The following is an 18,131-nucleotide window of genomic DNA, read 5'->3' as shown; positions in this document are numbered from 1 at the left end:
TTGCTGGACGCCGAGATTCGGGTGGTTTCGCAGGGGAGGGATGAATCCAGCTTTTATCTTGAGGGCTCGCCGCTCGTACGAGGATAGTCAACCTTGTGCCAAGCGGTGGTGAGATTCCCTCGAAAGTTGAACTGCGCCTCGTATGATTCTGGTTGAGAATTATAGGCCTCGTCGACGGCCTTGACGGCAAATTGCTTCCCAGCGAGGCGCTTGGGTACCACCAACTCCCACTGTTTCCATGACCATGCTTTGTGGCCTTTCGACACATCCGGGAGGAGAAGCGCTGGTTGCCAGGACTTGCCGCCATCAGGGCTGACATCGACCCGAACAATGTCTCGGCCACCTCCACTGAATGCATATCCTTTGACATGAACGGCATCTTCATTCAAGCCGTACCTCTGCAACGACTTCCGACCATGGCGAGAACTTCCGGATATCTCTGTTATCGATGTGATGGCGCTTTGCACGGGTGTTTCCTGGATAGCGGGCGCCGACGACCAGTCGACGTCCTTGGCAGTCTGACTGGGACAGAAACATTTATAGTCCCGCCTTTGCCACTGCGAGTGACTCTCCTCTTCGGCAAGGACGATCTTCTCAATCCATTTGACACTTCTCGCCGCCGTGTTACCGGGCACCAGTGCTCGCAGAGGGTAGCCATGATCAGGAGGCAGGGGTTTGCCGTTCATTCCATATGCGAGCATGACATCGCCTCTGGGATCGAGAGCCTTTTCAATGGGGATCGAAGCGCCGTATGCTTCGGCGGCGACAAAGTGGACGTGCTTGGCTTCCTCGGACTCGCCGTCATCGACAGGGTATCCGGCGTCCCGGAGAATGTCCCTCAGACGGACACCCGTCCACTGGGCGTTTGAGATGGCGCCTACATCCCACTGGAGGCCAATGGCAGGTCTTGCCGCCGCAGTCATGTGCTTCCGGCGGTTTCCCGCACATTGCAAGGTCGCGGTGATGGTGAAGGGTTCAAATTTGCTTTTAAGGTCGCGAAGGGTGTATTCCTTTTCGGTCCCATCGGGGAGCTCGACAGTTAAGGTGTGGGTCTTTTCGTCCAGCTCAGGAACCCACAAATGATTGCGCACGTAGAAGGTGTCGTTCGCGGTGATGTAAGACTCGAGAGATCCCGCGGGTGCCTCCGCGTTACAAGGCTTCTGGGTGTGCTGCAGCAACCGGGGATGTCGGACGGGATCATTCACAAAGGGATCTTCGACGTCGCTTTCGGCGACCTTGCCATCGATCAGGTCTCGTGGGTCGATGTCACCAATGAAGTATTCTTCAAGCACATCATACACGTCTTGCTTCTGATGGATGGTGAATATGTTCCAGTACGGATCGATTGAACCGCCGATGGCATGCAGAATGACGGGACCACCAGGGTGTGCTGCTATCCAATCCGTGATGTCAAACACACGAGTGCCCTTGATGACCCATTTCCGCTCGGCGTTTCTGCCATGCTGTTTCACCTCGTCCAGGCGAATCCACCGCTTGGGCGGTGCAGCAGGCACTTCAGCATATGCTACTGGCGACCAGGTCACGATGGACACTGCGAAGACGGTACAACCCACCACGGTCGAAGCAGTTAAAAGCGCAGGAGATAATAGTGGCTTGGTCCCACGCCGGACCCGATTGGTCCAGTTGATTGACCCATTCCGGCCGCCAGAGGAGAACAATAGTCTCGCGCCGTCTGTTGGCGTGGGGCGGGAGCCCGAATCATGAGGACGCGTCACTAAGGCGGATATTCTTTGGGCGAAGTCGCGAAACCGAGTCAACTTGGGCATTTTCGGGCACACGTACGGAGTAATACCATCGACGATGGCCTGCAGGCTTTGGACGAGTGAGTGCTGCGGGATGGTGTTCGTCTACTTCCGGTTCTGCTGCATTTCTCAATTCTTCAACTTCGGGACGTGGGCAAAGAAAAGACGAGAGCCAAAAGGAAAGAGTGAGTACTGGGGTATTTTGGGTCTTTGTTGAGGCGACCAAAGAGATGAAGGACAATTGAATTGTCTGTCGGGACCTCCTTTTTTTCTCCCTTTGGTTTCCTTTGGTGACGACGCGGAAGTTCGGACTGCGGGGCAGTAATACGGAGTACCTCGTAATACACATTGCACCGTGGCGTCCAGCCACAGCCTGATGCTGTGCTGCCCTGGCGATCTCTGGCAGATCAACCGGAGTCACGGTTCGGCTTTCCTCTGGTCGTCGGCCGCAAACACCGATCCCACTCGACGGCGAGAGTCAGAATGAGGGAAAAGGAACAACCAGGGTCAGCCAGATTGGCCCATCCCATCCATCCCTCCCTGAAGCCGGCAGGTGGCAGCACAGACCGTCCCGGCAGTCGGTCACGTGCAGAGTGGTAAAGAGCCCCGGAAGAGCGGCAGAACTTTACCAGATACAAGCCAACCCAACGCCACCGTCGCCCTTTATTTGTTCGCAGACCCCCCAGCAACGTCTGGGGGGTTCACTGAGATCTCCAATCATCGGTCCCCTCGCGGCCTTACTCATCGTCGTTGAAGTAGCGACGTCACCCAAAGCATTTACTCGAACTATTTGCCGGACTGGGCCCCCAGGGCTGTCCCGACCTCATATACCTCTCAAGAGCGCCTCTCAAGAGCACTTCTCAAGAGCAGCCTGTCCCGTCACGCTTCACACCCTCGCAAGCCATCCAGCATCTCTGTGAACAGCTCCCCAAAAATGGATCCCGCCGGTACATACGCCAACTGCCAGGTCGCCCGGGATGCCTCTCAAGAGTTCCTGCACGAATGCCAGACGGGCGAACACCAGACCGCCAAGGACCAGCTGAAGGAGCAGTTCGAGGCCAAAAACCAGCGGGGATGGAGGAAAGTGGTGCTCAACTTCACCCCGTCGTGGTTTGCAGCCACCATGGGCACGGGCATTGCCTCGATCCTCCTGCACAACCTCCCCTACAACGGTGACTGGCTGTACTGGTTGTCGGTCATCATCTTCTGCCTCAACATCGCCCTCTTCTGCATCTTCCTGTTCATCTCCATCCTCCGATACACCATGTTCCCGGGCCTGTTCATGGCCATGATCCAACACCCGGTCCAGTCCCTCTTCGTCGGGACGTTCCCCATGGGCCTCGCCACGATTGTCAATATGGTGGTGTTTGTGTGTGTCGAACACTGGGGCCCGTGGGCGACCACTCTGGCCTGGACACTGTGGTGGATCGATGTGGTCATTGCTGTCAGCACCTGCATGTACCTGCCCTTTGTCATCATGCACTACCATCAGAATGAGCTCTCCAAGATGACGGCGGTGTGGCTCCTGCCCATCGTGGCCACCATTGTCGCAGCGGCGTCGGGGGGGATCGTGGCAGAGTACCTGCCCAATCCTCAGCACGCTGTGTGGACGGTGGTGGTGTCGTACGTGCTCTGGGGCACGGGCTTCCCGCTCGCCATGGTCGTCCTCGTCATGTACTTCCACCGCCTCACGATCCACCGACTGCCGCCGCGGGAGGTCATCGTCTCGGTGTTTCTGCCACTTGGTCCGCTGGGCCAGGGGAGCTTCGGGCTCATGCAGCTGGGCAAGGTGTGCGCCAAGGTGTTTCCCCAGACGGAGAATTTTGGCCCGGACGCCGGCCGCATCATCTACAGCTTCTCCATCGTCATCGCCCTCGCCATCTGGGGCTACGGGCTCGTGTGGCTGTTCTTCGCCATCGCCAGCATCACGCGCAGCCGGTTTCCCTTCAACATGGGCTGGTGGGGGTTCACTTTCCCGCTGGGCGTGTTTGCCGTGTCCACCACGACCCTGGCCAAGGAAATCCCCAGCAAGTTCTTCAAGGTGCTCGGGACCATCTTCTCCGTCGCGGTGGTGTTGCTGTGGTTGGTTGTCGCCCTGGGCACTTTGAAGGGCGCCATCAGCGGCACTTTATTCTATGCTCCTTGCGTCGAACAGTACGAGAAGAAGTTGACCAGCGAGCAGCAGAGGAAGAAGAAGGAGAAGAAACTCAACAACCGGTTGCCATTGAAGCACTGGAGGAAGACCGATGACGACGACACGGAGAAGCAGGAGGTGTAATCAATACACAAGGGCTCGCACCTATCGGGGACGCTTGAGCCGGGGGTTGGGGGGAGGAAGAATGTTGGCGTTGATGTTGGGCTACTGTCGTATTAATTCAGCCGGATGGGGATCTGGAAAAAATTATGTTATAGGGGTGCACTTGGTTACATGGCGATTCAGATGTGACCTGATGTGATGTGATAGATACCCAGTATATTCGAAGCCATGGATTGGTAGAACGAAAGGAATCGATCCATGTGATGATAATAGAAAGACATTCATCATCTATTCATCTGTTCACTCGTTCCTTCTGTGTGGAGTTCTATTCGATGGCGCCGCTGAGTTGAGTCGAGTCGTGGATATATATGTCCTGTGTCCCGTATGTAGAGTATGTACATAACATCACAACAACAACCCAACCAGAAATACTATTATTGTATCACTGCATGCCCTCGAAAAAAAGCTGGTGCCTACTCGGACGTACATTATCTCACCCACCGAGTAATCACAAAGTATCATTCAGCCCCATGCTAGGCAGCACTTCAATCCATAACATCTAAGTACATACTGTACGACTATGTATCTAGGGGCGGGGAGGGCGCGCCAATGCTTCTTCCTCTTCCTCTTCCTCTCGTTCTTCTCCTCTCTCCGCGTTCGGTACATAAACCCGAGCCGAAACTGGGCTTTCCCGTCCGCGGCGCGCAAAGTCAATTGAGCATGTTTTTTTTCCCCCAAGGCCCATGGGCAGCTCGGCGGGTGCGGGCATAAATAGTGAAAGGGGGGACCAAGTTTTGGGTTATCCTCGTCTCCTCCACCGCCACTCAATCTTTCCACCCCATCCCCCATCTATTTATTAGTCGACACATTCTCGACGAGGTGGGTGTGAGAGTGTGGAACTTTCCTAAGGGACCGCTCTCAATACGACATCGCTTGTTCGCCCACCACCAGGAATCTGGTCTGTAACTAGATCACATACATACATACAAACAGACATACATCACGCCAACAGAGCAGTGAGAGATCAAGATAGCCGAGGACCAAGGAATTCCACACACACACACACACACACAACCATCAACCATCCCCACGAGCAAAACATGGCGCCTGGAATACTTGGGTATATTCAGAGCATGCTCTTCCCGCCGGTCTTCATGGGCGTGAGCCTTTCCTGTGAGTCCCAACTCCCTCTCCCTACATGTCCCTGGGGGAAGAAATGGATCCTGGCGAGTGGGAAGATAGGGTCAGGTCAAGTCAGGTTCAGGCTTGATACGGGCTGGAGACGGCCAGTCGGCCCATGAGATGTTTTATGGATTGATTGGGAGAAGAAGAAGAAGAAGGAGGAGGAGGAGGAGGAACTTTGTATCAGCCACCCCCCCGGTTTACATTCCTTACAAACAATATGCCCACCTCCATTCTCCCGCGTGGCTCACCTTCCTCCAGACTTCGCCCTCACGCTCCTGAGCAACCCCCTGCTGCCGCTCACCGACTTCGCCTCGTTCAAGGAGAAGACGTTTGCGCGCATGTGGCTCAAATACGGACCGATGTTCGCCGAGGACGTGCCGCGGGACATCGGGCCCCTGCTGGCGCAGTGTCGCGGACGCATCCTCGACGTGGGCCCCGGGTCCGGCGAACAGGTCAAGCGCTTCACGCACCCGGAGAACATCACGGCCATCTACGGCGTCGAGCCCGGGGTCAGCCTGCACGCGCAGCTGCGCGCGAAGGCCGCCCAGGCCGGCCTGGGCGCCAAGTACCACGTCCTCGCCGCCACCGCGGACCTGGACGCCCTGCTCCCGCAGCTCATCCGCGCCGGCCTGGTGGCCCCCGGCAAAACCGCCCCCGCCGACCTGCAGCTGTTCGACGAGATCGTGTGCCTGCGCGTGCTGTGCGGCGTGCCCGACCAAGCCGCCACCGTCGCCGACCTGTACGGCCTGCTCAAGCCCGGCGGCCGCTTCGTCGTGTGCGAACACGTCCTCAACACCCACCACTGGCCCGCCCGCCTGGCCCAGCGCCTGTACATGCTCCTAGGCTGGAAACAGCTCATGGGTGGCTGCTGTCTGACCCGCTCCACCATCGACACGCTCCTCCAGGTCGCCCGCGCTCGCGACGGCGGCTGGGCCGAGGTCACTCTCACCCCGGACGACGAGTATTCGCCCTCCATGCACGTCACTGGCGTGTTGATCAAGAAGAAGTAGGAGGAGGAGGTGGTGGAGGCGGGTGGGAGGTTATATATATGTACTGAGTAGTGAGTGTTTGACCACTGGGCCCGCGCAACGGGCGAGAGGGCGTCTCAACACGCCTAGAGGGCAGAGAACGGGGCCAATCATACGCGCTCTGTGTATGGGATGTGGATATGGTGTATATATATGTACATATCGAAGTTACGATTACAAGGGAGCAATGCTTCAACCAATTGCATGAATATATATATGAGCAAGCAAGCTTATTTCCGACATCGAGTATTGTTGCCTGGCTCTGTCTCTCCATGAGCGTCTTTCTCCGGAGCGATCCTGCCTCGTTCCCTGACCTCATGTCCCCATAGATATATGTAAAGGGTCAGTGTCACTATGGGCACTGCACATGTGGAAGTTGATAACGGGTTCTCCCACTCCTTAGGGTGTGTACAAGTACACGGCCCTTGTATCCCCTGTGTCCTCATCGACGCTAGAATGAACGCCTGTAAACAAACCCTCCGCTCCAGCTTTTCCTGAGTTGACCGGCCCACCAGATCCCACAGATTATACTCACTCATCAAAGCACGGGTCCTCGATAGTCCACAAACGCGCCATAGTTTCCTCTTCCCAGTCAATCTCGTGATAAAAACAAAAGGCAAATCCCAAGTAGGGAAGAAGGAGAAAGGAAAAAAAAAACCCATGCAGAGGTGAATCAGGCTCCTTGTCTGTCATGTGCCAAGTTCAAACTCTGAAGGGGTCCCGAGACCTCCGTCCCCAAACGCGGCGGGCGAAATACTCGTCCGTAAGCTGTCAACTTCCGCTTGAAGGGACGCCAGCCTTCCTCGCAGGTGAGTATTTTCCTGCTTGACGACTTGTTGCTGTTCAAGGGCCGTGGCGAGGGCAGCCTGCAGCTCGCGGACCTTGCCCTGTGTGAGGCAGAAATTCAAATTTCGTCGTTCGCGATGGCGCCGTTGTCTGTTTGTGCCCGGTCAGTATCTCATAATCTAGTGGGCCTGGTCAAACTTACGCTTGTCGGTTCTGTTCTCTTCTGCGTTCTTTCTTGCGGTCGAGCCTCGCGTCGACCTGTCCCGTGCAAGGACTGCTCCCATCCAGCGGAGATGCCAGTTGCGACGACTCTCCAGGCACAGTAGTGGACAGGTCTGCGTCGGGGGGAAGGTCATGGACGTCATCTCCAAACGGTTCTAACCACCAGGCCACGTCCTGCAGGGAGGGTATGTGTATACTGCCTGGCGGTTGCCAGTTGATGTCGGGGACGAACTGGGAATCCAATGAAGCCACACTCGGGTTCGACGATTGAGACGCATGGCGGTCGAGCAGCGTGGGGTGCGGATTCACATCTCCAACCGAGAGGTGGGAGAATCCTTCCATCAATATTTGGCGCGGTGAAAGCATATAGTGTTGAGGAGGACCGTGGTTATCAGAGCGACGGGACAGATTCACTGCAGCAGCTGCGAACCGGCTGGGTCGTTGGTCTTGCTGCATCTTCGAGAAGGAGACGGTGGCTTCCGCCAAAGTCTATATCAGATCTCTCGAAGCGGAAAATGAGACCCCCGGAGCTGCTTCTGTTGAAGTGGCCCAGGAGACGTGTCGAGCAACGTCAAGCGAGATCCTGATCCCCCGAGTGGGGATGGCGCGGTATAACGTTCCAGTAGCGGATCGGCTGACCCTGCGGGTGTATCTGGCTCCCAGGTTTGCGATTCCTCTTGGGAGGGTGATCGTAACTCCCTGGCTAGACGGGACAGTCTTTGGTCCTGCAGCAATCGGCAGGACTATATACCATTTCATCAAGGTGTTCCTGGCCGGCGCCAAATAGTAGGGTCAGAGCTGATTGTGCCTGCCTGCATAGAAGCATACTCGCATTCGAGACTCCGGCTGCTTTCCATAGAAATTAGTCATTTTGCTCAATCTTCTACCTCTTATTTGAATAAAGCAAGCTCTCGGGGGTATGTCTGGCTTGGCATCCAAGTATTTTGTGCTGTGACCCAACTCAAATTATCTCCATGTCATGCAATATAGACACCTCTGATTCTGGCCATGGCTTCGCAGTGACGAGTACTACCCTCGAAGAGCTGGTATTCGCCGTAGCTTGACCCATTGTGGCAACGAACGCGGTCAGAGAGTGAGAGTAGCTGCTACCTTTTGGAAAATCCTCCATTTCATGATCGACCAGGCCACGCAATCACCTGGAAAGACAAGTTGGCGGGCGTCTCCAGGCTCAGGCAGGAAGGCAGCTGAAAATCGGCAGCATGGCTTGGGAACAGACTAACATTGAGCCCGACATTCGAAGAATGTTGGTACCGTGGTTGTGATATTGTGCGTGAGACAACCAGAGCTGCGGTCGAGGTACAACGTTCTACCTTAATCATCAGCCATGCGTGAGCAGGCGTCCTTTTTTATGGATTCCCAATGAGGCAGGATTGCTTCCTTTGGCTTAGCACAGAAGATGTCAGGTTATCGACCAGCTAACTCCTCGGGGGGGCCTTTTCCGCCGTACTGCCGAGTTTCGTTAATTGAGTACCGAGTATATGGGAGAGTTGTGGTCGTCAGGGGATGTAACGAGTTCCTCAAACTCCGTATCTTACGGAAATCCGCACAATTACGTCGAAGGCTAAATCCTTGGTCTAGTGGTCTCTCGTACCACTACAATCGATTTAGCGACGGCGGCTTCCGGTGTGGCGGAGTTACTAAGCTGGTGATATGGCTGTGCTGTGATCGTACGTAATAAGTTCGACCCTCTCGTCAAGACGAAAGGCTGACCATCCCGTACAAAGATACCATCGGACCCAGCTTTTATGTCCGCGTCCGTGGGTGTTTACCGGGGAACCGGCAGCCTGGACAGCTCGTTATGCAATTCAATGAGGGTGCGAACCTTGAGCGACCACGGCAATGAACACATCAGGCTCCAAAGGTCGTGATCAGACGAGGTACACCACCGACGGCGATATTCGCTCGTGTAGATATCAAGTCAGATGGCCAGACTCTCGTATTTTGCAGCCACAATGTCGCACGTTCGTTGAAGAGGCGATTATTTGGTGGACGCTAAAGGTAGAGGAGGAACAGCACCACCTAGTCCGCTCAGATTGCTCCATTTTGGCCGCTCGAGTGAGTATGGCTGGATTCGGTACCCCAGAGCGGTAGAACAGTAAGCTTCGCGGGCTAGGAACTGTGCATTCCTACCGAGTAGCGGCGATTTGTGTGGAGGAAACGGGCTGCCAAGGGCTTGGACAGAAAGAGACTGGGAAACAGTTCTCACAACATGCTCTCTTAGATATAGCGACTCTTAGATATAGCGACGTATGCACTGAGTGCTTCCACTTCTCTCTCGTACACCATCTCAACCAATAGCTTCACTACTGGATTACTGGTCCTGACCGTCTTATGGATGCCCGGACTCACGGTGCTAATGTCTTTTGATTGTACCAAGTCGTCCATCAGGATGTGGACCTTGAGGATCAAGTTGAACTGTCAGACGAGGATGTTGTGGTAAGGAAGGCTCGTCACAATGACTGAAGAACCCCCTCGCTCGGGAGTCGGAAACGGCAGATACAGATGATCTATCCGATGTCGGGGGCATCTACATCCTCGTGTCTCCAAGTGTAGGAACCTCACAGAGGACCATACCAAGGGCGCATCTTCGTCACCGCAGACAAGGCATACAGCAAGACCTTCTCAGGTGCATGTTTGAATTGGGCGTTTTCTCGTTCACCCCTTGGCACTTGCCATGCTTCTCACCACTACTTAAGGCCGTTCTAGATGCAGCCGATAAAAGGAGTCTCAGCCTCGATCCCATCCCCAGTAGAGGACACATGAGTTGTCAGCTTATACCCCTCGCTCTGAGCAGCCCCGGTTGGAGATACAACACACGCACGATTGGCCATGGAGTTTGCCCGCGGCTATGTCATCCCCCGGTAAAGGACTTGGACCGTTCTCCTGCGCGGTAAGATAAACAAACCATCAGCCAGCGTCACCTAGCCTTTCTCAAATACCTTGATCCTGGAAGCATAGAGAGGAATTTGTCACCAGTCGAGGCCGTTGACACCATCGATATTTGAGAGCAATCTCGACACAAGCTTCCTCATCGTGTCTTCGTGGGACAAACCAGGCATCGTGAACTATGAAAGACCTACGCGTCATTGTCGTTGGAGCCGGCATAGGCGGCCTTTCTTCGGCGTTGGCTCTGGCTAAGGACGGCCACGAAGTCACTGTGCTAGAGGGAGTCAAGGAATTTCTCGAGGTAGGGGTTGAGACGCTCCAACTTTGCCCTTTGACAAGCTCATGCATTGACTAGGTTGGTGCCGGGATCCGCGTGCCTCCAAATTCATCACGCTTGAGTCGGAGCTGGGGCGTCGATTTCGACAAGATCAAGAAGGAGAAGGCCGGTGGCATTCGCTTCTTGGACTGGACCGGCAAGGTGATCAAGGATGTTCCATACGACGACGTCGAGGCCAGGTATGGCGCGCCATACTACTTCATCCATCGGGCAGACCTGATCAACCTGCTCGTCGACACGGCGTCCCGCCACAAAAACATCACGTTGAGGATGAACAGTCGAGTCAAAGATTACGACTTCGAAGCTCCCGCAGTGACATTGGCCTCGGGTGAAAGGCTCACAGCGGACCTGATCATCTGTGCCGACGGCATCAAGTCCGCCGTCAGGAACACCATCAATGGATCGCCCATTGAGCCTCAAGACACTGGCGATGTCGCATACCGAGTGTTGGTTCCAGCCGAACCTCTGAAAAACGACCCGGAAACGCGCCATTTGTTCGATAACGCATGGGCGATGCACTGGCTTGGGCCTGAAGCTCATGCCGTCGGCTACCCCTTACGGGGCGGAGAGCTGTACAACATCATCATCGACATCACCCACGCGACGGACGTGGGCAAACCCATCGGCGACGAAGAATGGCGTTCCCAGGCCGACAATTCCGAGTTGGTAAAACGTTTCGCGAACTGGTGTGCCCCCGTCCGCAAGCTCTGCGGACTCACGGGGTCGTATCTGAAATGGAAACTGGCCGACTTCGACCACTTGCAAAGGTGGGTGCATCCGAGCGGGAAAGTCGCCATCCTCGGCGATGCCTGCCACCCAATGATGCCCTATATGGCACAGGGAGCTGCGCAGGCCACGGAAGACGCGGCAACTTTGTCGGCTGCTCTTCGCGAGTACGACGACCTCCACGAAGCGCTGAAGGCGTACGAACGCCAAAGACTGCCGCGGGCGACACACGTTGCGAAGAACACAAGGGTACTCCAGTCCTGGTGGCACCTCTACGACGGTCCCGACAAGGACAGGCGCGACGAGCTGATGCAGCACGACAACTTCGACAACCCCATGTTCTGGGCCAACACCGCGAGGAAGGACTGGCTGTTTGGACACGACGCACTCAAGCTCCAGACGGAAGATGAACTGAAGCCGCCGCCCTTGGCCCCGGCGCCTCCCAAGGGGGCCAGCGTGTACGATGGCGAGATCAAAGACACGGAGCTTCGACGAAAGTTTAGAGCCATGCGCGAGCGCAGTTACCCAGGCCTCATTGAAGCATAGCCTGAAACAATAAAAGAAATTCTCCAGAAGGCAGCATTGTGCACAGCGTCGGCCCACCAAAGTTCATCATGAAGCTCACAAAGTCAATGACGCTGTCTCTTGTTGCGGGAAAAAGGAACGGCGGCACTGGCCTCCATTCTCACTAGCCTCGCCAGAGGCTCTGGACTTTGCTATCCTATTCCATATTCTCTCTTTGCCTCTGATACTGTCTTGTCGTGATTTGTAGGTGCCGCCGGTGGAGGCGTCCGATACGCATGTCAAAGGCCTCCACCAAGGTGGTGCGGTGTTTTCTCGATTCTTGCTTGTTTGACGGAGACACAGAAGAATATGGATTAGTTTCACATTCGTCTGGCCGGCTCGGTCAGGGAACAGGAGAGAAATGGTAACGGTCGCTGATGTGCCAACCCGTTGAGCTGGTTTGTCACTGACCTTTCTGCCGTTTGTATACGGCGTTCGTGTCGTCCTGTCTTCCGTTACAGAGAAGTCGGGCTGCGGTCCACGAACTGTTTAGCAACATGAAGCGGCCGGCGAAGGATGCTGACGGAAGAGTGTTACCGGCAGACCTCAGAGCAAACAAAGCATGTTTCGAACCGGTTCAATCAATCACTGCCCGCTGTGTCACTGCACAGGTAACACCGGCTCCTCCTCGACGACGCAATGCTGTCTCCCAGTGCCACAAGAGCAAGCTCACGGCGCAGGCAGCAAGCATCTTCAAAACAACTCTCATCACAAACAGGGCGCACGTTTCCAAAGAGAGGAGACGGCATAAGAACATGGGTAACGCTCCGTCCAAGGCGAAATCCTCCGAAAGGCGGCAGCGAGGGCGTCGATGCTCGCGAGGAAACTCTCGTTGCTGGAGCGATCATCCTCCTCCTCCAGCAAGGGGCTTTCAGCGCTCGACGACCTCCTCGTCCTCACGGCCGAAGACGTCAGAGGGAATGCCCATGCCTCCACCGGTTTATGGACATGGTCTGCCGAGGACCGCTTCACACTCACCGTCTTCTCAGCGACTCTGCCGTCAACCGCAACGTCCTCTCTGCAGACAACGCTGGGACACCCCGCCACGCCCCCATAAGGCGGAGCCAGAAGACGACGATTCAAATGCAGAGACCTGGCCGGGACTGGCGGCGCCTCACGCTCCTCTCCCTCCCAACTGGGACCCTCGTTTCTACGCGGGCGTGCCCGTCAAGCACAGTGTGGATCCGCAGCATATACCACGCCGTAGACAATTCGAACGCCGGTACAGATATGAGGAGCAGCACCATCGATCTCCCGTGAGAGACAGGCCCGGGAGAGAGAAGATATATGTCGACCCGCGCGATCCGTACTGGCTCGGCGTGCGAGTGACGCGGGTTGATGATCCGTATCTTCACAGTCAACTGCAAGGGGAGCCTGTCTTCCGCGCGCCAGGAGGGGTCCACGCAGCAAGCGCTCGGCCGCGTGTTCATGTCCGCCATTAGCCGGCAGCATCTTTGTTGAGGAGCGGCGTCCCCGGCGTGCAGTGTTGTGGAAGCCGTCGTGGTTATTCGCTGTCACTCAAGTCCCACAACAGACACCCCCGCCGGTGGCCTCTGTTGTCGTGAACGCGGAGTCAATGACAATCGATTTCACTCGGTGATGGTTTTCGCTTCACTGCTGTGGCTCAATCCTCGTTCAGAATCACTCCTCTTGACGCTGGCTGGGACACTCGATCACGTCGTGACTCCAGTTCTGACCACAGAGGCAGTAAAGCAGGAGTGATACCTCGCTTTCCTTCACCCAACCAACAGTGCCTTCGGTGACGGCGCACTTCTGGTACGGTATAAATATCTCCATTTTTCTCTTTTCCTTGATCATCCCGCGAGGCATGATCCATCGAGTCACAGTATTTTGTTCTGGCTCAGATCCCTTCACTGTTCTTTTCAACAATCCCTCCGGCAGGATCCTTAACAACTCTCAATCATTCGAAAAGCCTTTTCGCAAGTAACAACAAGACAACATTCATCATGGGCGGCAATAGCCATTCTGTCTCATCCATCACGTCCCGAGATCTCGAACGTTGGTACCACGACGGTCGACCCGTCATGATCGACCAGCAACGCCGCCAACGGAGCCCAGGCGGACGGTACCACAACGATCGTCAGATTCGAATCGTCCGTGAAGGTCATCGCGGCGAGAGATTCGAGCGGGAGTTCCGCCCCTCCTCGCGACGTCCAGAGTGGTGGGGTTATAGCACTGGTAGCAGCAGCAGAGGAGATCGGTTGTTTGTCTCCAGGTCTCGAGCACGACCCGATCCATGCTTCGGTGAGAGGGAGACCGGATTTCGCGGCTGGCATGATAGTTCCCGGGTCTTCGAACCGAGTCCGCAGTTTGGAAGAGACCCCGTGGTCGTGGAAGACTGGTTCTCCTCGATCCCTCTGCACCGCTTCGCGCCGCCGTCGGGCCACCATGAGGCTCACCGTCGCTGGGGAGACCCACATCGCCATTTCCCCCACGGCGGCCATCGAACGTCTTCTTCTTCTTCTTCATCATCACCTTTCGACCGTCGCTACCAACACCGAGGAGAAGGAGGAGGACCTTACATGTCCGGTGGCCTGGGGAGAGGAGACGCGGTGCGAGATCCCGAGAGACGGCGCATTGGGTTCAGGGACCAGTTGCTATTGGGGTATGAGAGATCTGATACATAGCGAGGAGAACATTGAGGGAACCAGCAAATGGATTATTGAAGGCCATGTGCGAAAGGGGGACAAGACTTTCTCGTCTCATCTCCCCTGCTCTCTCCGTTTGGTATTGTGCGTGTTGTGAGGATCAAGAGCTGCATTATTTTCTCTCCTCGGTCCCTCGAGGAGACATGGGACGTCGCTGGAAAATACATTACATTGCCGACGTGCTAGGTAGGTACCTATGTAGGCACGTCCTCCTTTGGGGCCGGCCACTCACCCACTTACATACTTGAATACACACATGCATATCGATTATTGAACAGCAGATCCTACCTATGACATGTTACTCCAGGAAGTCAGTGAGTGGAAGAAACGGGCCATTGGCCTAGCCCGGGGCTGATTTCGACGTTACGATGTAAAATAGGAGTGAGTGAGCGTGTGGAGCGGACGGAGACTTTGCTATGCTTTGCTTTTGGGAGTTTCCCACGTGTAGACTCCTTTACTCATATATCGCATGACTGCTCGTCCCTCATGGAAATATGCAATAAGATGTTGTCTGAACTACATCAAAATACGGATATAAGGACTCGGACTCTCACTTGAGACCAAACAGACCAGGACGCTGAGTGTATCATTTTTATTCTCTGTCTCATCAAGTAGTGGTAGTTATGGTAATCATTGTCATGTCGAATCGTGTAATCGTAGCCAAACCGGCTGGTTTGGTTTGGGCATATGCAATCATCATCTCAGCAAAACGCGTGCCAAATGATCGAAATTCAAGAATGCCAGTGGAATATGCCTTTCTCCGTATCCACAGCCCTGAGATCCAGTTTATCACCTGTCATGACCAATCTCGTCGCGTTCGTAGGAAGCAACAGTGTGGGGGGTGCAGGCCGTGTCTCGTCGTTGTGCGCACCACAATTTTGAGAGTTTCACCATCCCCTCACCTGGTCTCTGCTTGAAGGACCACCCATATGAGAAGCTGGGGGGGTAGGGACGTAGACCGGTGGGTTCGTGACCGCTCCGTAAGGATTGTCGTCTGCATAGTGGACGGCTGTTCCGTTGCCAAAGGATGCCCCGGGTGGAGGAGGGAACGCCGGATAGTGCTGTTGAGGGTATGTCGCCAGATTCGGCATGCTCCCTGTGAAACCGCTGTCGGCATAGTTGTGCGCCGCAAGCATGCTCATCTTTCTTCTCCTGGCTTCTCGCTTCATCTTGTGTCGCTCACGTTTCTCCTTCTCCTCCTTGGCTTCCTTCTGTGCCTCATGCATCTCCTGCCATTCGCTGTATGCTCCCTTGAGACCAAGAGCAGCGATGCCAATACTAGCAGCATCCTGCAGCCTGTTCTTGTTCTTTGCTCTCCTGGCTTGCTCTTCGGTGATGTCGCCCTCCTTCAATGCCCTCCTCCTCGCTTCTCGTTTCTCCATGCTTTGGTAAACACTGTGCGCTGCATGGATAGTCGCCACCGTCGCAAGACCTCCGCTGATCAACATCTTCTTGCGACCTTTCTTTATTTCTTTCTCATCTTCGGAACTGGAGCCGAGGTCAGAATCGGAGTCTGTTTCTGGGTCACCAGTATGACGTGGGCCGTAGTCGAGCTCATAGCCAGGCGGCGGCGCCCTGGGTACGCTCATGGAACGGGCACCGCCATTAGGATAACCAAATTGGGGTTGAAAGGTACCTACATCTCGGGAATCACTGTACCCATATCCTCCTCCATTTCGACTTGATCGACCATCATCATAGTAGTCGTCATAGTTTCGGCGGCGGTCCCGCTCGCGGTCGGGGTCGACTTTGTCCGCCGCATCTTTCAGCCCCAAAGCTGCAAGACCTTTGGCCGCAAAGGCGGACACGCTGCGGCTCCGCTTGCGCTTAGGGCTTCGACTGCCGCGGCTGTCGTATGACGACGCGCTTCGAGAACGAGCACGACCTCGAGATCGAGAGCGGACCGAATCAAAGACTTTCTTAGCGGTGGCGGCAACCACGCCTCCGGCGGCGAGATCTCCCAACCCGCCGCGAGACTGACTCCGGCCTCGACGACTGTCCGGGCTGCCATTTCTGCCACGGGATTTCGACCGAGGTCCGTTGATGATGCGGTTGGTGGCCATGCCGGCCAAAGCAGAGCCCAGAATGTCACGCTTCGAATGGTGATGCGGATCGTTCTTGTCCGAGATCAAGCCATCGACACCTCCCGCTGCCAGGGCCGCGGTGATGATTCGTTTGCCTTTCTCGCCGCCCCAGCCGCCTTCAACTTTCCGAGCGCGGAAAGCCTCACCGGCTCCAGCCAAAACGGCCGCCTTGATGGCTTGGGAGATTTGCTCGCTTCGAACTTTGCCACGGCTCTTGCTTCGGTGACGGGAGCGGTCGGATGAAGAACGGCGACCGGCACGGCTCCGGCTTCGATGACGGCCATCGCGTGAACTGGATCTCGACCTGTCACGACTCTTAGCCTTCCCGAGCAGGGCACCGGCAACACCTCCTAGACCAATGGATCCCAATAGCTCTTCAGTGGTAGACTTTCTGCGTTCTTTCTTTGGAGGTGTGCGGCTGCGGCTGCGGCTGCGGGATTCATAGTCTGACGAGTAGCGTCGGGAGCGGCCTGCAATGGATCAGTCATTGAGGCGACAAATGTAGCAGGAAGGGGGCAATGCTCACGTCTGTCGTCATAGTCACGGCTTCTGCGTTTGGGATTGTCGACGACCACATAGTCATCCTCGTACTTTTTTCGCGACACGTATGAGCGGTCATCGTAACGATCATCATAATAGCGATCGTCAGTGGATCTTGCACGAATAGGCCGATGGCCACTCTTCCGCACGGTGGTTTCGCGATAGATGGCACCGCGGTCGCCAGGGGCAAAGTCACGGGACACCTCCTCGATAGAATCCACGCTGTCGTCGCGTCGCTTGACTATACGAGTGTCTCTTGTGTTTGTGTCATAGACGGTATCCTCATAGTCATCTCTTCGAGATCGCTCTCGCGTGCTCTTCGGTCGGCGAGGCCGGTCGTCGTCGTAATAGGACATTGTCGCGGCGGGTGGGGTCAGGGGAATGGAATTGACAAAGTGATATGTAGCCCAGAAGAAAGGCTGGAACTACGGAAGGGGTCGGGTCGTGGCGAACTTGGTCGCGGGAGGTCCCAACTGGACTGTATTGGTGGCGGTCAGGGAGGGAGGGATGTGGAAAAAGTGAGATGGTGAAAAGTTGGGCACAGAGAGTGCTTTTTGAAACTGAGCAGCTTGGCGGTTTGCAAGGCTCCCTGATGATCGTTGGGAATTGCAAGAATGATTGTTGGTGTATAAGTGGTGGCTGGTATAACTGGAGCAGAACCAAAGGGCCCGCAGTGGGCGAGGTTCCAAGTGCCAAAAGCCCGCGACCCGCGAACCGCGAACAGAGAGGGCAGGTGATCTTTTGGAGAGGCAGCGTCGGGGCTACGTAATGGGTTGGGCGCGTGGAACAGGAATCCCGGGCGTGGAATTCGTGAGGCTTTAGGCAGCAAACAACGCCCAATAGAGCGGTAAAGTCGGGCAACTGGGCGTGGAAATGTGCATCAAAACTTGGCAGCGAAGTTTTGTAAAGGACAGACAGAGCGTTGGTGAGAGGATGAACTGGAGTCTGGGGAGAAGTCAGAAGTGCCCCTCTTGATGCGGCGGTGGCTGAATTGTCACTAACGACGAATTAGTTCAACGGGCACCTCTGAGAATTGAAGGATTGTGTGGCTAATGAGGCTATG

The 18,131-nt window shown here is 55.5% G+C and overlaps 7 protein-coding genes across 7 annotated transcripts; 3 read left to right on the top strand and 4 right to left on the bottom strand.

The window, feature by feature from the left end:
• Positions 1 to 53: 53 nt before the first annotated feature.
• Positions 54 to 1,787, bottom strand: AYL99_05731 (hypothetical protein; the record flags this gene model as incomplete). The annotated part of the gene is made up of 1 exon (XM_018837243.1): positions 54 to 1,787. The coding sequence occupies one exon, from the start codon at positions 1,785 to 1,787 to the stop codon at positions 54 to 56; it is 1,734 nt and encodes a 577-aa protein (XP_018694096.1).
• A 910-nt stretch (positions 1,788 to 2,697) lies between these two features.
• Positions 2,698 to 4,041, top strand: AYL99_05730 (hypothetical protein; the record flags this gene model as incomplete). Its single annotated transcript, XM_018837242.1, has 1 exon — positions 2,698 to 4,041. The coding sequence occupies one exon, from the start codon at positions 2,698 to 2,700 to the stop codon at positions 4,039 to 4,041; it is 1,344 nt and encodes a 447-aa protein (XP_018694095.1).
• A 1,079-nt stretch (positions 4,042 to 5,120) lies between these two features.
• Positions 5,121 to 6,215, top strand: AYL99_05729 (hypothetical protein; the record flags this gene model as incomplete). The annotated part of the gene is made up of 2 exons (XM_018837241.1): positions 5,121 to 5,193; positions 5,464 to 6,215. The coding sequence occupies 2 exons, from the start codon at positions 5,121 to 5,123 to the stop codon at positions 6,213 to 6,215; spliced, it is 825 nt and encodes a 274-aa protein (XP_018694094.1).
• A 707-nt stretch (positions 6,216 to 6,922) lies between these two features.
• On the bottom strand, positions 6,923 to 7,697 carry AYL99_05728 (hypothetical protein; the record flags this gene model as incomplete). Its single annotated transcript, XM_018837240.1, has 2 exons — positions 6,923 to 7,169; positions 7,222 to 7,697. 2 exons carry the CDS (start codon positions 7,695 to 7,697, stop codon positions 6,923 to 6,925), a joined length of 723 nt encoding a protein of 240 aa, XP_018694093.1.
• A 2,632-nt stretch (positions 7,698 to 10,329) lies between these two features.
• Positions 10,330 to 11,757, top strand: AYL99_05727 (hypothetical protein; the record flags this gene model as incomplete). Its single annotated transcript, XM_018837239.1, has 2 exons — positions 10,330 to 10,449; positions 10,504 to 11,757. 2 exons carry the CDS (start codon positions 10,330 to 10,332, stop codon positions 11,755 to 11,757), a joined length of 1,374 nt encoding a protein of 457 aa, XP_018694092.1.
• Positions 11,758 to 13,766: 2,009 nt separating this feature from the next.
• Positions 13,767 to 14,240, bottom strand: AYL99_05726 (hypothetical protein; the record flags this gene model as incomplete). Its single annotated transcript, XM_018837238.1, has 1 exon — positions 13,767 to 14,240. The coding sequence occupies one exon, from the start codon at positions 14,238 to 14,240 to the stop codon at positions 13,767 to 13,769; it is 474 nt and encodes a 157-aa protein (XP_018694091.1).
• A 1,091-nt stretch (positions 14,241 to 15,331) lies between these two features.
• AYL99_05725 (hypothetical protein) lies at positions 15,332 to 17,424 on the bottom strand (the record flags this gene model as incomplete). The annotated part of the gene is made up of 2 exons (XM_018837237.1): positions 15,332 to 16,998; positions 17,055 to 17,424. The coding sequence occupies 2 exons, from the start codon at positions 17,422 to 17,424 to the stop codon at positions 15,332 to 15,334; spliced, it is 2,037 nt and encodes a 678-aa protein (XP_018694090.1).
• Positions 17,425 to 18,131: the final 707 nt, after the last annotated feature.

This window comes from Fonsecaea erecta (assembly GCF_001651985.1).
Source record: "Fonsecaea erecta strain CBS 125763 chromosome Unknown Scaff4, whole genome shotgun sequence".
NCBI classification, from domain to species: Eukaryota; Fungi; Ascomycota; class Eurotiomycetes; order Chaetothyriales; family Herpotrichiellaceae; genus Fonsecaea; species Fonsecaea erecta.
The sequence above is the reverse complement of the archived record's forward strand: the minus strand, read 5'-3'. Positions and strand labels throughout refer to the sequence as shown.